Source organism: Triticum urartu, chromosome 1A (assembly GCF_056163025.1).
Source record: "Triticum urartu cultivar PI428250 chromosome 1A, HENAU_Tu73, whole genome shotgun sequence".
NCBI classification, from domain to species: domain Eukaryota; kingdom Viridiplantae; phylum Streptophyta; class Magnoliopsida; order Poales; family Poaceae; genus Triticum; species Triticum urartu.
In genome coordinates this window covers 47,934,099-47,951,926 of record NC_141873.1, presented here as the reverse complement: position 1 = coordinate 47,951,926, position 17,828 = coordinate 47,934,099, and the positions used below count along the sequence as shown (strand labels likewise).

Here is a 17,828-nt window from a genome sequence, read left to right as displayed (position 1 = left end):
TCATCGAGACGGCTCAACGTGCGAGACCCGTCCGGGCTCAACCCGGCGCGAAGCATGCCTTCGTGGGTTGCATCCATGGAGGAGAACTTTCTGAAGGATCCGTAGATGGTGGTGAGACGACCGTCCTCTCCGACGGTGATTCATCCACCGGTTCAATAGATTCGCTGTATCTGGTGCAAGATGGCGGGCTTGGGGGCTGTTCCGATGGCTCCTGTATTCCGGATCCCTATGAGCCGCCAAGCTGGGCAGGAGTCTTCATGGCTGGAACTCAACCCGGCCAAAATTCTACGGACGCAGCAGCGATAACATCCGGGTCAGGAGCAGCCGTGGTAGGAGGCCCTGTGCGCCCGCCAGCTCAGGTACTGATGGATCTCATGGATAAGTTAACGGCCCTGTTAACTGCCACGGTTATTCCTACGAATCAAGATGAGCATAATGCAGAAGTGGCACAGGTGCGCGAGGAAATAGCTCAGGCCAAGGAGGCCTTAGCAACTGAGGACACCAGGTTGGCTACAGAACAGGCGGCGTTAGACGCACGGGCCCAACAACTCCAATCAGAGGCTTACCAGCTTACGATGAGCCTAAACGCATCTAACGAGGTGATGAGGAGGAGACATCAGAAAACTCAATCCCGTTTGCCTCCGGTTTATGATCCTCGAAATCTTTTCGCTACACCTGGAGCCGGCCCAAGTAACCCGCCAGACGTAAATCAGTTCATGACAGCCGGAATAGGAGGACCGGTTCAGCCTCGGGTGATGGCACCTCCTCATGGGAATATGGCACAGCCCCGTTATGTACCGATACCGCCGGGTCACTTTTCCAACCCCATGGAGAACTTGATTGCAGCATCAGCACGTTTGGCGGCTCTCCCAGTGGACGGTGATGATCCAATAGCGGTGGAGACGCGGAGGATCAGGGAACTTGTCCAGACGGCTCTGGCTCAACAAGAGACTTATTCCTATAGCCGGGACATGATTCATTCAACTCCTCCGCCCTGGTTAGTTCCGTCTCGTCTGAACCGGAGCCCGAGTTACAGTAGGCACATGGAGTCAGAAGCTTTGTCAAGCAACGCCCAGCGCCGTAACCAGCCCGACGGTTATAACCCAGTGCAGGACCGAATATGTCAGGAGGACGAGCGGGCGGCTCAACTAGCGGCTCAGCTGACGGCTCAGGAGGCTCTTCCGGATTGCCAGACGACTTCTGTTGAGGCAGGAGTAGCCACCAGAACCGGCGGTGTTCCTTGTTTGGTGCCGGCTCTACGGAATGTGCGTTTGCCCAAGGACTTCAAGGGACCCCGAAAGGTGCCAAATTACACGGCCGACTTACAGCCCGGGGCGTGGATCGAAAGTTATGAGATGGCCATGGAAAACAACCAGAGACGCAAGGGAAAACCGCCCCCTCGATCTGGCGGGTCAGGCCCATCTCTCGAGCAGCTACTCAATGAGCCCTGCCCGAGACATGGCACCCGGGAACGACCCGCCACTCACTTGTGGAAAGATTGCGCGATCATGAAGGCTTTCAAGAATTCCAACGCGTTTGATGGCAATCATGGGTCGGGAGGTGGCTCAGGTGCCGACGGCTTTCATGGCCCGGGTGGTGGTTCAAATTCCGGCATTCAGGGAAATCAAGGCGGCTATAATCAACAGCAGTCTGGTCAAGAAGGGCAACAGCAGCAGCAGTCGGGTTATCAAAGCCATCCGAAGCAGCTGAATAGTGGACAGTATCATGTGTTCACCACTAGCTTGTGCAAACGTGACCAGAAGGTTCATAAGAGGGCTGTGAACTCTGTTGAGCCGGCAGTCCCTCGTTACCTGAGGTGGTCAGAGCAGCCTATTGTATGGAGCAGGGAAGATCACCCTCCCCGGGTTGATAATCCGGGTCAGCTAGCCTTGGTGGTGGCACCTCAGGTCGGTGGATATAAATTCACCAAAGTACTCATGGACGGAGGTAGCAGCATCAACATCCTCTATTACGAGACCTTTCGACACATGGGTTTGACCGACAAAAATTTAAAGACATCTAACACCATTTTTCATGGAGTGGTGCCTGGTAAGTCAGTGTACCCGGTCGGTAAGATTGAATTGGAGGTGGCCTTTGGAGATGAGTATGATTCCAGGGCTGAGAAATTAACGTTTGAGGTGGTCAAAATCAAAAGTCCATATCATGCTCACTACTAGAAATCCCCATATTTCCGACGGTGAAATCTAATAGCCGACGGGCCATCGGCCTTGACAGTAATGGCCGACGGTGGTGGTAATGGCCAGCGGTTTTTGTCAACTCACATGTATGACTGGTAATAACCGACGGTGTATTGCATTTACCGACGGGGCAAACCCAACCGTCGGATATCCAATTTAATGCCCGACGGTCCATTGAAATATCCGACGGTTATGGATATACCCATGGGGATTACATGTAATTCCCGACGGTATAAACTAATGACTGAAGGTCAAAACAAAGCTCTCGGCTATGACTGGAAATGGGCGACGGGGGGTAGCAATAACCGACGTTGATTTTCACCCTCGGTTATATGTTTCAATGAATGACGGTAGTAGACATGCGGAACAACCTATGATTATATTCCAGATAATTTCTATATAAGTAAATGTCTAACAATTAGGTTCTAGCCTCGCTATTGTAGGTTCATTATTATTTTTCATTAATAGGATGGTAAAAAAATTGGTCGAAAACAATATAAAAAGGAGTTTTGAAAATGACCTATTTGAATAATGTGCACTTACAATATATCATGAGGAGGGAGCCCGTTAAGACTCAAGAAGAAGTCCCCTACACCGGCTCGATCTCCTGCTTTCTCCGATGGTGTCACCGACCGGAGTAGAGAAGGGAAAATGTGTCGCTCAACAATGTCTTGTATGAACAGTGTCTAGGTCTAGAGTTCGATCATCACACTGTGGCACATGATGTCTTGCCCAAGGGGAGTGTGTTGTTGCCGTGTCCGAGCAATGGCTGGTGGCTCATGGATGCTCGTAGTCCTGATGGTACTGGTTGCTGGATAGCTACCATGAAGCGTATCATTGTTGGAATCTCCTTCAATAAGCTCGGCTGGTTCACGCTCTACAAGTGTTCCACTCGTTCCCGTTCTTCCTAGATTGTTGCATGGCAAACACAAAGTGGGAAAATGTGGAGTTCTAGATGGGGATAGAGCTCATCCATGGGGGATGCTTTGGTGCGACTATAAAATAGGGTGTTGTTTGGCTTGTCCATACCACCACTTCTTGTGGCCCAAGGATGGTCATTCTTCTTCATCCCGACCAAGGAGGTAAAAGGGAGGCATCACTGCTTCTCCAAGGAGCTTACGACATGGAGTCACAGAGGTCTTGCCGTCCCAAGTGGGTCGTCCTCGACAATTGTGAGGTTGTGCTTGTACATACCGTGTTTTCCATCATTGTTCTATGGACCTCTTTGTAAAAAGAAGGGACTAGTTAGCTACTTTTTAGTTGTGAGTCCTTCTGTGACTTGGTACCTCCATACTTTTGTTAAATACATGTGCATGCTCTAGAAGGACATCGGTCTCCACATTTTTTAGTATTAAATGCACATGTGTCATGAAGTACTAATTAATATCTTGAATTCTAATAAGCACAAGTTTGGTATATTCAAATAAAAAATGATACTATGTAAGAAACCTTAGAAAATAATTAGAAGTCCTATTTATATAAAATATTTTCCAAAAGAACAAATAGGATCAATATTGTTTTAAAGACGACGCTCTGCGTCGATCGATCGCCGCGATCTTCCAATTGGTTGCATCCCGCACCGTCTGATGTGTCGCCTCCCAACCATAAGTTGAGCCCCCTCCCCCACTTTGCCCCCCCCCTGCGTGCCATTGCCGAAGAAAAAATCTTGCTGTGCCGGCTACTACAAAAAAAATGCTCGTTTGCTGCAATATGTGAGGAAAAGGCAGCCATTGCTGAGAATCAAGTGATGTGCGTGCTTCTGAAAAAAGGAGGAGGCTGCCGCGGGCTAGATCGACAGACGAATGACTGGGTGAGTTTTCCCAATGGATAAGGAAAAAGGAAGGCCAGTGCATGGGCGCCACCAGCATGTGCATCGCAAGCGAGGCATCCTAGCTCGCTTGCGCCATCAATTCACCGATTTAGATGTTTTATTTCCTTTTTAAATGGTATGGCTAAAAAATCATCATGACATCAATAACATGCTAGTTATGCACGGTTGCATGAGATCGGACCACGCTCAGTTACATCACGAGCTAAGATGTGCGCCAACACATTGGTATGTTATTATGGCAAAAATAAGAATATGTGCAAGTTTCAAATGTTAAAATTGAAGTTATAAGCCTAATAATATAAATATAAAGTTTTGTTTAGATGAATTTGATTCAAAAGAATATACAAATATTATTTTTATGTTCTAACTAAAGTCGGCCACACGAGCGAGCGAAATCGTGACTACTCCCTCATAGTTTTTTTAGTTGGTCCTCCCAGTTTTCCCCACCTCTCCAGATCGTGCGGTCGACCCTCCTCGTTTCCCTCGTCCCTCCCGAACCGCTGCCTGGCGCCTGCGCGTTTTCCTGTTCCATCCACTATTTCTCACCTCCCTCACCTCTCTCCAAGGATCTCCCGGCCATTGCCGCACCTAACCAGAGCCGGCGCCTAACTAGCCCACCTCTCCCTGAAAGTGTGGCCGGAGCTGGCGCAGGCCTACCGTAGATCCGGCGGCCTTGAGCTCCACCGTCACCAACAGCGGCGACAACCGTACGGAGGCCAGACGGGATCTGGTGGCCTGAGAATGGTGAGAACCAGCAGCAGTGTTCAGCCATCAGATCCGGTGGAAGCTCATCTTGGGGCGGAAGCAGAGATAGCCACGCTGACTTGGTCGGTTCCTCTCTTGCAAGTTGCAACTCCGGTCAGTTCCTCTCCTCCTCTCGTTCTCATGTTTTATGTATTCATGTTCAGGTTGCGCGAACTATTTGCAGCTCACACGGGAGCCCACCTCGAGTTTGACTAGAGCCAGAGGTGTTGGACTGCGCAAGGTCCGCACCCCCGCATCAACAACCTGGACATCCATCTCCGGCGTCATCGGCGAGCTGCAGCCGGACCACCAGAATTCTGTCTTCCTCTATAATGAGCTAGATGATGTCAAATGCACGATTGCCAATGGTGGCCTCATCGGTGGTGCCATCTTGGTAAGAATTTTTTGATGTGCATAGGTGGCGTACATTCACTTGTAGGGGTCTGTGTGATTGTCACTTATGATTTTTGTCCTCTGAACTCAGAAAATATTACTAGGTAGAGTAAGGTCGGAAGGAAGAATGTGGTCTATTGCCGGCAAGTTTAAAAGAGACATGGACCCCTTCTTCCTTCGGCTCGAACGGTGGGCTAGTAGTGAGGATTAGGAGTGTTGTAATATGAACCTTGTAAATATGGTGGAGGCATTCTTTGCCTTTCTTCTTTAATATATAATAGAGAGAAGTGTATATTTCAACCCTGAACTTTTGCCCTAATCTAATTTACAACCCCGAACTCCAATACCGTCTAAATTACAACCCCCAACTCTCAAAACCGGGTAGGATTCAACCCTCCCCTCTCTGTTGACCTGTTTTGACCTGGTTGATCGGTTTTGATCAGTCAACAGGTCCAATCAGCATGCCACATCAGCCAAAAATGCAAAATTTCCAAGGAAACAATCTGTAAAATCGAAGAAAATCCAGGAAAAGAAATAAGAAATCCAATTTCCGAAAAACAGGGAAAATAAAAAAAGAATTTCCAAAAAAAATTCCAGAAAAAACCCAAAACCTCAAATTCCTGAAAAAAGTATTTCCAAAAAAAAACCCAAAAAATCATTTTTTTCTATTTCCCTAGCTTTTTTCACGATTTTTTTTCCGGAATTTTGCTTTTTCATATTTTTTTCCTGATCTTGTAGATTTTTATTTACTTTTTCTTGAAATTTTGAAAAAAGAATCTGACGTGGCATGCTGATTGGACCCATTGACTAGTCAAAACTGGTCATCCCAGGTCAAAACCGGTCAACAGGGAGGGGAGGGTTGAATCCTGACCGGTTTTGAGACTTGGGGGTTGTAATTTAGACGGTATTGAAGTTCGGGGTTGTAAATTAGACTAGGGCAAGAGTTCGGAGTTGAAATATGCACTTTTCTCTATATAATATGCACACTCGTGCATATTCGAGAAAAAAGAATGTACAGCCATTTTGTTTGCTCAGGTTTGGCATGTGCATGTGTTCTCCGTACTTAGATTTGTAAGAGCATTCACATTTACGGGCCTTCCTTTTTTAGTCTTGGAGATGCACACTAGGAGATTGCTTGATTTAACTACATATGAAGAAAATTAAACGTCAGGATCAGCTTGCTAAACGTAAATGTCATATCAAACAGAAGTACATTAGCATTTGTGCTGTCTTTTTTAGCCACTGTCAAATTATTTATGAAGCCTGCAACTATTGTACAATATAACATTATCTATGATTTAGTTGCGGGAAATCCTTGACCTGTAGACACATGCGTTGAAACCTATATGGTAATGTCAAATATTCTATGTAACATAGTTAAACAGTGCTTTGACTATCAGAAATGTACTTCAAACATCCATACTATAGTAAGGGAGCTTGTGCTTAGGTGCCAGTTTTCTTGTGGCACTAAGAGTATAGGGTTCCCGTTCACATTATGTATTCCTGCTAGGGATGGCATTTCTTTCATTTACCTCTTTTATTATCTGCTTTTTCATGTGACATCTTGCTCCCATACATTCAATTACTTTGCATGCTAGATATAAATTTTCTGCTACTTCAGTTTATATCCGCTTAGTTATGTCAACATTTAGAATAGAAGGATATAAATGTAGTAATGTTCCTTTTTTTCTTTCCATGTATTAATTTTGACATGCTACTCGTCTTACGTGTTTCAACTTTTCCATTCATTTCCTAATTTGACAACTACTCTTATCAATTCTTAGCGAGAGGGAAGCAACATTGGAGGCAGTCCGAACCGTGAGAATGATTACGATGCTAATGAGAACATGGATGATATCTACGGCACGAGGAGATGGTACATATAGCGATGAACGTTTTGACCCATATAGTGATGATGGTGACGAGTCGAATGAGCTGCATAGTCATGCAACAAAGTGAAATTCTGAAATTTACGAAAATTTAGGTTATATAAACTGTTCGGACCATTGTATGGAGTATTTTGTTTGGCATTACGATCTATGTATTCTGGATGAAAGACATTAGGCTTTTGATGATATATGCGTATGCACTTGGTCACAAGTCTTGGTAAATATAATACATGTTATTTGGTCATGTGTGTTTGTGTATGTATTTGAAATGCCAACAATTAAAAATATTCTCATGCTGAATCACACTTTTATGTTATGCAACACCACTTGGTGAAAGCAAATCATGAGAGGTTAATAATAGCCGATGACCGGGATTTAGATTGTCGATGATTTCCTAATTTGACGATGTTGTTGAATTCCCGAAGGGGTGTATCGACCATTAGTAATCATATTAACCAACGGTTTGACATTCCTCTTGGTCATTAATTATCCCGATGGGTCAAATAAACCGTTGGCTATTACAAAAAGCGACAGGAAGCAAGCACCGTTGGAAATTAAATAACCGACGGGGGACCTTCAGCTATGAGTTTCGTCATGTAATGTGAGTAGGGTGTTGGCCACAACATGGTAGACGGCTCACCGTCGGCTTTATAACCGTTGGCCATGCAATTATCCAATGGTACCGTCGGTTATTAGTGCAATGGCCGACGAAGAATAGTCGACGGGAGATGGCCGACGGTGTACCGTCGGTTATAACTTTACCCGACGGTGAGCTTAAATAATCGAGGGTAATTGCACCCTCGGTTATAATGGGATATCCGGCTTATGCCAATTTCATGGCACGGCCGTGTTATGTTTACCTGCAGCTTAAGATGCCGGGTCACAAGGGCACCATCACCGTGCATGGGAGCCGAAAGATAGCCCTGGAATGTGAAGAAGGCGATGCGGCTTATGCTGAGTCTGTTTGTGCAGCAGAGAGCTGAAGTTTTATCAAGATAATGTTGACCCGGTGGATATGACCTCCCTAAAGAAGCCAACCATAGAGCACGACCCGGCGATGAAGTTTAAGTCGGCTGCTGAAACTAAGCTTGTTGATTTTACCCCAGGCGATTCGTCTAAGCAGTTCAGCATCAGTGCCAATTTGGATCCTAAATAGGAAAGCGCGCTCATCAAGTTCATCCATGAGAACCGGGTCATCTTTGCATGGAAACCTTCTGACATGCCGGGTGTACCGAGAGAATTAGCTGAGCACACTATCAATATTGATCCGAAGTATAAGCCGGCCAGGCAGTTTCTTCGGCGGTTCAACGAAGAGAGACGGAAAGCTATTGGAGAGGAGGTCGCCCAACTCTTAGCGGCCGGGTTCATTGTTGAAGTCTTTCACCCGGAGTGGTGGGCTAACCCGGTGCTCATACTCAAGAAAAATGGCACCTGGCGGATGTGTGTGGATTACACGGACTTAAATAAGGCTTGTCCGGCTAATCCCCGTATTGATTAAATCATTGATGCTACGGCGGGTTGTGAGAATTTGAGCTTTTTGGATGCTTACTCTGGCTATCATCAGATCAAGATGGCAGTTAAGGATCAGGAGAAGATGGCTTTCATCACTCCGTTTGGAGCCTTCTGCTATGTATCTATGCCATTTGGGCTCAAGAGTGCCCAGGCGACTTATCAGCGATGTGTACAGAACTGTATCCACAATCAAATTGGGCGCAATGTTCACGCTTATGTGGACGACATAGTGGTGAAGTCCAGAGAGAAGGAAACCTTAATATCTGATTTGAAAGAAACCTTTGATAATCTCCGGGTTTATAAGATGATGCTTAACCCGGCCAAGTGTGTATTTGGTGTACCTGCAGGCAAGCTTTTGGGTTTTCTGGTCTCAAACAGGGGCATTGAAGCTAATCCAGAGAAGATCAAGGCAATTACCTCTTTGGCTAAACCGACGTGCATCAACGATGTTCAGCGATTGGCGGGTCGTGTTGCAGCTTTAAGCCGGTTCATAAGCCGGTTAGGTGAGAAGGCCCTACCGCTGTATCAGATGATGAAGAAAATAGACACTTTTGTCTGGAGTGATGCTGCTAATACTGCCTTTGAAGATTTAAAGAGACAGTTATCTGAGCTGCCGGTCCTTGCGGCTCCCATTGATAGAGAGCCATTGCTATTATATGTGGCTGCTAACTCACGAGCTGTCAGTGTTGCAATCATGGTAGAGCGCAAGGAAGCTGGCAAGGAGCATCCGGTTCAACGACCGGTTTACTACATCAGTGAGGTTCTCATTGAGTCTAAACAAAGGTATCCACATTGGCAGAAACTTGTTTACGGGGTGTTCATGGCAAGCCGGAAGCTGAAGCAATACTCCCAAGGTCACCCTATCACTGTGGTAAGTTCTGCCCCCTTGGGAGACATCATCCAGAATAGAGAGGCCACAGGACGAGTCGCCAAGTGGGCCATTGAGCTTGGGCCTCATGGTTTGAAGTACATACCACATACTGCTATTAAGTCTCAAGCCTTGGTGGATTTTATCAATGATTGGACAGAGTTGCAGGCACCTGAGGAGAAGCCAGATAACACATATTGGACTACTCACTTTGATGGGTCCAGGCAGTTAGAAGGCTCGGGGGCTGGAGTCGTTTTAACTTCCCCTCGAGGTGACAAATTTTGTTATGTGCTCCAGCTTATGTTTCCTTGTACTAACAATGCAGCTGAGTATGAGGCCTTACTCCATGGTCTCCGGATGGCCAAAGAAATGAATTTGAGCCGGGTAAGGTGCTTGGGGGACTCAGATCTCGTGGCTCAACTGGTGTCAGGCAAGTGGGACTCCAAGGATCCCCTTATGGCGGCTTACCGTCGTGAAGTTGATGCTGTGGCTGGGCACTTCAAAGGTTATCAAGTGGAGCACATTGATCGAAGGAAGAATGAGGCGGCTGATGCTTTAAGCCGGCTGGGATCTCAGCGTAAGCCGGTGCCGCCTAATACCTTTCTCGATATTTTGCATAATCCTTCTGTCAAAGTACCCACAGAGGAAGACCTAGCGGTGCCAGACCCGGAGGCACAGCTGGTAGCGGCTCTTCACGTCATCCCGGATTAGACAGTGCCATATTTGGCCTACATGACCCGGGGAGAGTTACCTGAGGATGAGACCTTGGCGAGACAAATCATCCGGCGGTCCAAATCCATGACAATTGTTCATGGTGAGTTACATCATCGCAGCGTCACTAGGGCGTTTCAACGTTGTGTGTCGCCTGCAGAGGGTCAGGAGATACTTCGTGAGATCCATGAAGGGGATTGTGGTCATCATGCCGGCTCAAAATCTCTCGTGGCCAAGGCTTTCCGTCATGGCTTCTATTGGCTGACGGCTCATGCTGATGCGGAGGATCTGGTCAGTAAATGTGACGGATGTCAGAAATTCTCACGACGAGCTCATGTGTCGGCTCAAGAATTGAGGATGATTCCAATTACTTGACCGTTCGTAGTCTGGGGGCTTGATATGGTCGGGCCTTTCAAAAGGTCTAAGGATAAAAAGACGCACCTCCTGGTGGCAGTGGACAAGTTCACAAAGTGGGTTGAGGTAGAGCCGGTCAGTAAGTGTGATGCAGCCACGGCGGTTCAGTTCATGAAAAAGGTGATCTTTCGTTTTGGGTTTCCACACAACATCATAACTGATAATGGCACTAATCTCTCCAAAGGTGCCATGGAAGAGTTCTGTCAACAAGAACATATCCGTCTTGATGTTTCTGCTGTTGCTCATCCTCAATCCAATGGTCAAGCAGAAAGAGCTAATAAGGAGATCTTGAAGGGTATCAAACCCCAGCTCTTGGTCCCCTTACAGTGGATGCCGGGTTGTTGGGTGGAGGAGTTGCCTTCTGTACTTTGGAGTATCAATACTACACCTAACAGATCTACGGGTTACACACCTTTCTTCATGGTGTACGGGGCAGAGGCGGTCCTGCCAAGTGACATCCGACATGATTCACCCCGCGTGGCGGCTTACGTTGAGGCTGATAACGAAAAAGCTCGTCAAGATGCACTTGACTTGTTGGATGAGGAGCGAGACTTGGCAATAGCCCGCTCGGCGATTTACCAGCAAGACATGCGCTGCTACCATAGCCGCCGGGTTAGGTCCAGAACCTTTCAGGAAGGTGATTTAGTGCTCCGGCTCATCCAGGATCAATCCGACATGCACAAGCTATCCCCTCCTTGGGAAGGACCCTTTGTGGTCAGCAAGAACCTAAACAATGGGTCATACTACCTCATCAATGTTCGAGAGCACAAAGACTCACGTAAGTCGGAGGAGGAGACCCGCCGGCCGTGGGATATCGCTCATCTTCGGCCTTACTATACTTGAGCCACCGGCTCTCGAAGATGTATATATTTTGACGATGTATATATTATATAAAGCAATAAAGCAGGACCTCTGTCCTTTTCACCCTCAAAAGTTTGCATGTGTTCATTATCATGTGGTGGCAACAACCAATAGGGAGCGGATCATATCTGAATCCGGCTTTCCCTTTGGTCCGGCTTATGATCATATCTGAATCTAGCCATGATCACTTGGGGGCTTCTTGTTCAAACATAGGCCGTATTCGAACCAAAGAGAACATAGCTGTCGATACCCACTTGATCGGCATACTGCCAAACCCACTTGGGGGCTTCTTGATCATATTTGAATCATAGCTTAACCCCTTTGGGTCTGACGTGGATCATATTCGAATCAGCGTCATTAAACAACTCTCATGGACACTTGGGGGCTTCCTGTTCAAACATAGGTCGTATTCGAACCAAAGAGAACATAGCTGTCGATACCCACTTGATCGGCATCGCCAAAGCCACTGGGGCTATATGATCGTATCCGAATCTTAGCTTAACCCCTTTGGAATGGTTCACTGATCGTATTCGAATCAGAAGCCTTTGAATTTTGTTTATTATTCATCATACTTTGTCAATATAATTGTTTGACTATCTTGAGATCCTCTTGAAAGTATTATGGGGTGGTTCTTGTTTCCACCGGTTTAATATTGATCATATTAGGTTGTTAAAGTGCCTGGCGAACATCATATGTGCCAGGAGTTACAACTTACTCTCATGGTTTGGATCACATAAGCCGGCGGTATCACCACAAGGATCACATGTATGCTGTTATGATTATGTCTAACAGGTCTACTCGTAAGCCAGCCTTTCTATGATTTTTTGGTTTACACTCCTGTTTATCAGTACCTTATGTGGCCCCCCATGCGATAAATCGCCAAGGGAATTGTGTTTGTTTTATATGCAGGGCGATACAAGCAAATTTCTGTTTAACATAAGGGAAATAGGAGTTCAATTTAACCCAGAAGTATATAAAGATGGTGGCTTACGAAAGTATTGAGCGCCATAAACATGCGCGATGGCATGTCAAAAATCAAGAGTTTTTCTGCCCTATTACAAGACTCCCCGAGTCTGAATAATGAAGCATTGTTTTTTTTCCACAAAGACACAAATATATGACACCGGGTGGTTCACTCCTTCGGTTGGCTTGAAGATTCCGGGTTAGCCTTCTCCGCTTCTCCGTCGGCTGCCTTGTCCTGGAAGGTTGATGATGCCCAGTCAATGCCACTCAAAGCTTCAAACTCAGATTCGTCATCTATTAAACCGGCTGGGTCGACTTCAGGGGCAAAGGTATGCTTACAGATTGGAGGGATCAGGCTGACTTCATCATAGAGAGGTGTTGGGAGTCTTTGATTCTCGCTGTCGTAACCCGGCTGATATTTGGTAAGGTCAGTGTCGTTCCCAATAAGAGTGGCCACAGGGCGTATATCCTTCACGCAGGCGGTGAAATCTATCTCATTGAACAAGGTGCCATCTTCCTTCAAGATTGGATACCCAAGAGCAATGTCAGCCAGGTCTAGCTTTGGAAGCCATGCCTTGGCCCGGCTCAATGCGGCTATCGCTCCGGCTCTTGCAGATGCCCGTCTTAGCTCTTGGACCCGCTGAGGCAGCACAGCAAGCCGCTTTAGCACATCTTGCAGGAGATGGGGAGTATCATTTGATAAAGCCACAATGGCCAAAGCACGTTGTGACCCGGTGTAGAGTTGCTCCACCAGAGTGTAAACCACTTTCAGTTTGATCAACATGTTCTGCTTGAGGTTTGTGCTCCTGGGGCCTGCATTCATAAACATAAGGTGAGCCGGAGATAACAATTGAAATAGTCATCGAAAGAAGGCTTGCAGTACTTAAGGTTTATATAAAGTAACTTACCGAAGATTGCTGAGACCATTTGAGATATCTGGCGCTTTCAGCCGGACAGCTCGGCTGTTGCTACCGCAAATGATGCTTCAGCTGTCTCGGCCCGGGTCACCAGTGAGGCCTTTTCATCAGCCCAGGTTTTCTTCTCCGCCTCAAAGTTCTTCTTCAACTTCTCTTGTTCGGAGACGCTGAATTCAAACTTGGAGTTGGTTTTTTGGTTTTCAAGTTCTTGAGCTGCCAGGCGATTCTTCAGGTCAGCAATCTCTGACTCAAATTGACTTATGGTGGCCCGCATTGATGCCGGGTTATAGTCAGAATCATTATAAGATAACATTAAGTCCCAAGCACTTTGCAAGCAAAGGTACTTGACACTTGGGGGCTAATGTATACTGAAGAACTTTAAAATTACTACGCCGGTTCATGGAAATTAAGTCCCAAGCACTTTGCAAGCAAATATACTTGACACTTGGGGGCTAATGTGTATCGCAAGTTCAAAGTGTCATTCTACAACCGGGTTAAATATCTTCTTTCTAAGCCGGACAAGCAGTACTAGGCGGTTTTCTAAGTCTACATCATATTTACTTATAAGCAATAGACTTGGGGACTGGTACAGTAAGTATGGTTAAGGAAAAGTAGCGTAAGTCATACCTCAGATTTTTGCTGTATCTGCTTCACCATGTCAATTTCCAGGTCACGGCTGTTATGTACTTGATTGATATAGCCAGAGACGATCTCTCCAATATTCAATTAGTGTAGTCAACGACGTCCAGCTTGGCCTTTCGGCGTTCCAAATATTCCTCTTTGGCAGAGCATTTAGCCAACAAAGTGGGTCTTCTCGGCTCAATAAATTGAGTTTTGGTGATCTCAACTTCCGGGTCATCTGCTTTAGCTGGGCTAGGAGCCTCCGGGTTATCAGAGTCGTTGAGAACTTGCTCAGCAGGCGGGTCAGAGGTAGTTATTGGAATGTCTTGAGATGGTTCAGGCGGCGGCTCGGGAGCAGAGACATCAGGAGCAGCCGTTCCGGGCTCCGGTTCAGTCACGACCGGCTCTTGGGACGGCTTATTCTTTTTCCCCTTTTGTTGGGCTTTACTTGCACACTGTGGAAAATACAGACGGGTTAATACAAAAACATGAGAAAAATGAGGCATAAGGTAAGACAAGTTTATATTACCCGGGGGCAGTTCTGAAGGCCGGCATGTTGGATTGCATAGAATCGCCGGAGGAAGGTGAAGAATCCTGATAATTGGAGTCAGATGAATTGAGAGGTTGACGAATTAAACCCGCCAAAGGTAAAACAGAACGTAAATCGAAGATAACCTCAGTCCGGCGCTTCCTGGTTACGTCAGGTAAGCTGGAGGAGAGTTCTGTATCCTTGCTGGTCCGGGTCTGCCTCCGGCTCTCATGAGTCTGTCGCTTCAAAAGAAATTGAGGGTCTTGGTAAGCTAAATGATGTGAAAATCTTACTTTCCGGGTCACTCTTCGGATTTTCAGCCTCGGCAAAGGTTCTGAGTCGGAGGAGATTATAGTTACCTCTTCCTCAACGGCTTGGCTGTTTCCTGTATCCTCCTGAAAAGGAATTAATGTCAATAAAATGACGGTAAAAGAGTAGGGGAGTTAGGAGTTACCTCTTCTTCATCGTCATCGGTATCATCCAGTTTCAGCATATCCGAGGCGCTGGGCTTCCTCTTCCTTGAAGTTCCAGTCTTAGTGGTTCTTCTTTCGGCTCTCTTTGCCGCTCTGGCTTGTTTGGCAGCCTCATGGTCATACTTGGCCTTCCAGAAGTCATTATTTGCCTATGAATAACGGTAAAATTTTATGAGTAAAAGCATGGTATAACACAATAAAGATAACTGTGGAAGATAATGACTCACCGCAGGGGCCGGGTTCTTCTTGCAAAAAGGAAGTAAGCCAAAGGCATTACTAACCACCGTGCCTTCTTTCAAGAAAGAATGGGTCATGGCTTCCACCATATCATCTGGTAAGTCGTCAGAGCTATGACGCAGTGGGTCATCCTTCTCGCCTGAGTAAGTACACATTAAGTCGAGGCGGCGGCTTAACGGAATCACCCGCCAAGAGATCCAGACTCGGACCAAATCAATGCCATCTAAACCATTCCCCAAGAGAGCTTTAATTTTCTTGATGGTGGGAGCGAGTGGAAGACGTTCAACAGCAGTCAATTTGTCCGGCAGCGGGTGGTTGGATTCAAGGCGCAAGGCGCGGAAGCCAGGCAGCGGGTTCTCATCAGCCGAAGAAGTGTCCTGATAGTAGAACCACGTCTGGTTCCAATCCTTTGGATGACTCGGTAGTTCAGCATAAGGGAAAAGGCAGTCTCTTCGCCGCTGAATCGAGATGCCGCCAAGTTCTAGACTGGGCCCGTTGGCGCGTTCGTTTTGCCGGTTTAAGTAGAACAATTCTCTGAACAAAAGTAAATTGGGCTCTTCTCCAAGGTATACTTCGCAGAAGACTTGGAAGTTGCAAATATTTGACACGGAGTTGGGTCCGATATCTTGAGGTCTGAGATCAAAGAATTGCAAAACATCCCTGAAGAATTTTGAACCGGGCGGAGCAAAACCCCGGCTCATATGATCAGTAAACACGATCACCTCCCCCTCCTTGGGTTGAGGTTTCTCTTCTGACGGGTTAGGAGCACGATAAGACATGACCTCCTTCTTTGGCAGATGGCCGGACTTCACAAACTCAGACAAAGTGCTTTCTGTAATGATGGACTTGACCCAGTTACAGGTCACGGGAGGTTTGGGAGCCTTGGGTGCCATTGTACAGATTGAAGCCTATGACAAAGTAAAAAAAATCCAGTTCAACTCATAACCCGGAGAAGAGCATTTTTAATCAATTCAAGATGGCGGCTTAAGAAGGGGCCTAATGACATATGACTGATTGTGCTTTCTACATTTAAGCCGCGATGACTTTCAGAAGCAGTTAAGTTATTTAAAGTCGCCAGAGGCAAGCAAGACTGACAATCCATATTATCTTAAACCGGCCACATGGACTACCGTGGCAAAACAGATTCAACAGATGCAACTTTTTGGCTAAGTGTGGAACAAACAGATTTCACAGGCTGCAGCTATTATTTTGGATCAAATGGTTGCTCTGAAAAGGAAAAATTTCTAGACCTAAAACCAGTGGAGAGAAGTTCATACATTCAAAGAAGGCCTTTAAACAAGGGAAAAGAGATCTGTTTCTATTCGAGATAGGTGCGGAACAGCCACCGCAATAGTTCTAACTGTCCAAAGATCAAAAAAGGGGCATTGGGGATGAAAACTATCAAGGGTTTGCAACGGGGGATGATGAACACCGATGAACTCGGAGGCCGTAATGCAGATCTAGAAGCAGGGAAGGAAAAGGACTTACGGCAGAGCTGTTGTAGGGTTCCGTCGCATTTCTCTGGTCAAGTCAGGTTGATGCAGCGGCCTGAGTTGAAGAAGACGAGGAGATCTGCGGCGGCGACAGAGCTCGAGCAGCAGAGAAACAGTGCGAGGAGGAAGACGACCGAAGAAGGAGAATGGGAAAGACCTAGGTCGCACCTATTTACAAGGAAGGGCCGACTGAGATGGCGCGAGAAACGAGGAGGCCAAACATCATTATCCAGCGACTCTGACGCCTTGGTTTTCGGAATGGTCAGTAAAGGCAAAGATCCGTTGGAGGATATAACGGAGTAAAATATGAATTTAATTGAAGATGACGTCACGATGGGTTAACGCGGATCCAGAAGATGACGTCATGGCGGGTTAAAAACCTTTGCACAGACAGAAGAATGAAGGCTCATTTCTTAAGGTATTTTGAGATTGACATGAACCGGTTCAAATCAATCTAGGGCCTAATGTTGGGGATATAACTATTTGTGTAAGCCGCCCGTAAGGGGCCGGGTTACGCAAAGAAGGACTCATCAGAAGAAGCCCAAGATCAAGCATGAAGATGGCGGTTCAATAAAGGGTCTAAAGCCCACAGGCGGCTTAAGGCCCATAGCGATAAACCGCTATAATGGCATGACTTGTATCATAAGGTAGAATTAACTAGTCATCGAGCCGGGCACTGTTTATGAGCCGACCGGGACTCTGTAGGCCGCAGGGCGTCAACCCATGTATATAAGGGGACGACCCACTGACGGCTTAGGGCAAGAAACAACTCATCGAGAACCGGGCATAGCATATCTCGCTCCCTGGTCATCAAAACCTCAAGTAATACCAACCCAACTAGACGTAGGCTTTACCTTCACAGTAAGGGGCCGAACTAGTATAACTCTCTCGTGTCCTTTGTCCCGATTAACCCCTTTAAGCTTCCTAGTTACGATGGCTTCACGACTAAGTCCTTGCAAGAGGACATCTGCCGTGACAATTCCACGACATAATCCCTTTGATTTTTGGCAGCAATCCAAGAATAGTGTTGATTAACATCATTGAAAACTTGTTGGATTATATCTAAAACAGGGGGTTCCTTTTTAAGATTCTCATCAAAGATATGATTATCCCCAAGCAAATGTCTTAGCACATAATCACTATTATAAAGAATTTCATCTATAACTGGCTTTTC

General features: G+C 46.4%; 1 protein-coding gene across 1 annotated transcript; it reads left to right on the top strand.

Annotated features, from left to right (window-relative positions):
* The first annotated feature begins 4,495 nt into the window (after positions 1-4,495).
* On the top strand, positions 4,496-7,253 carry LOC125550797 (uncharacterized). Its single transcript, XM_048713917.2, has 3 exons — positions 4,496-4,887; positions 4,958-5,167; positions 6,951-7,253. Exons 1-3 carry the CDS (start codon positions 4,771-4,773, stop codon positions 7,050-7,052), a joined length of 429 nt encoding a protein of 142 aa, XP_048569874.1. The 5' UTR covers positions 4,496-4,770; the 3' UTR covers positions 7,053-7,253.
* Positions 7,254-17,828: the final 10,575 nt, after the last annotated feature.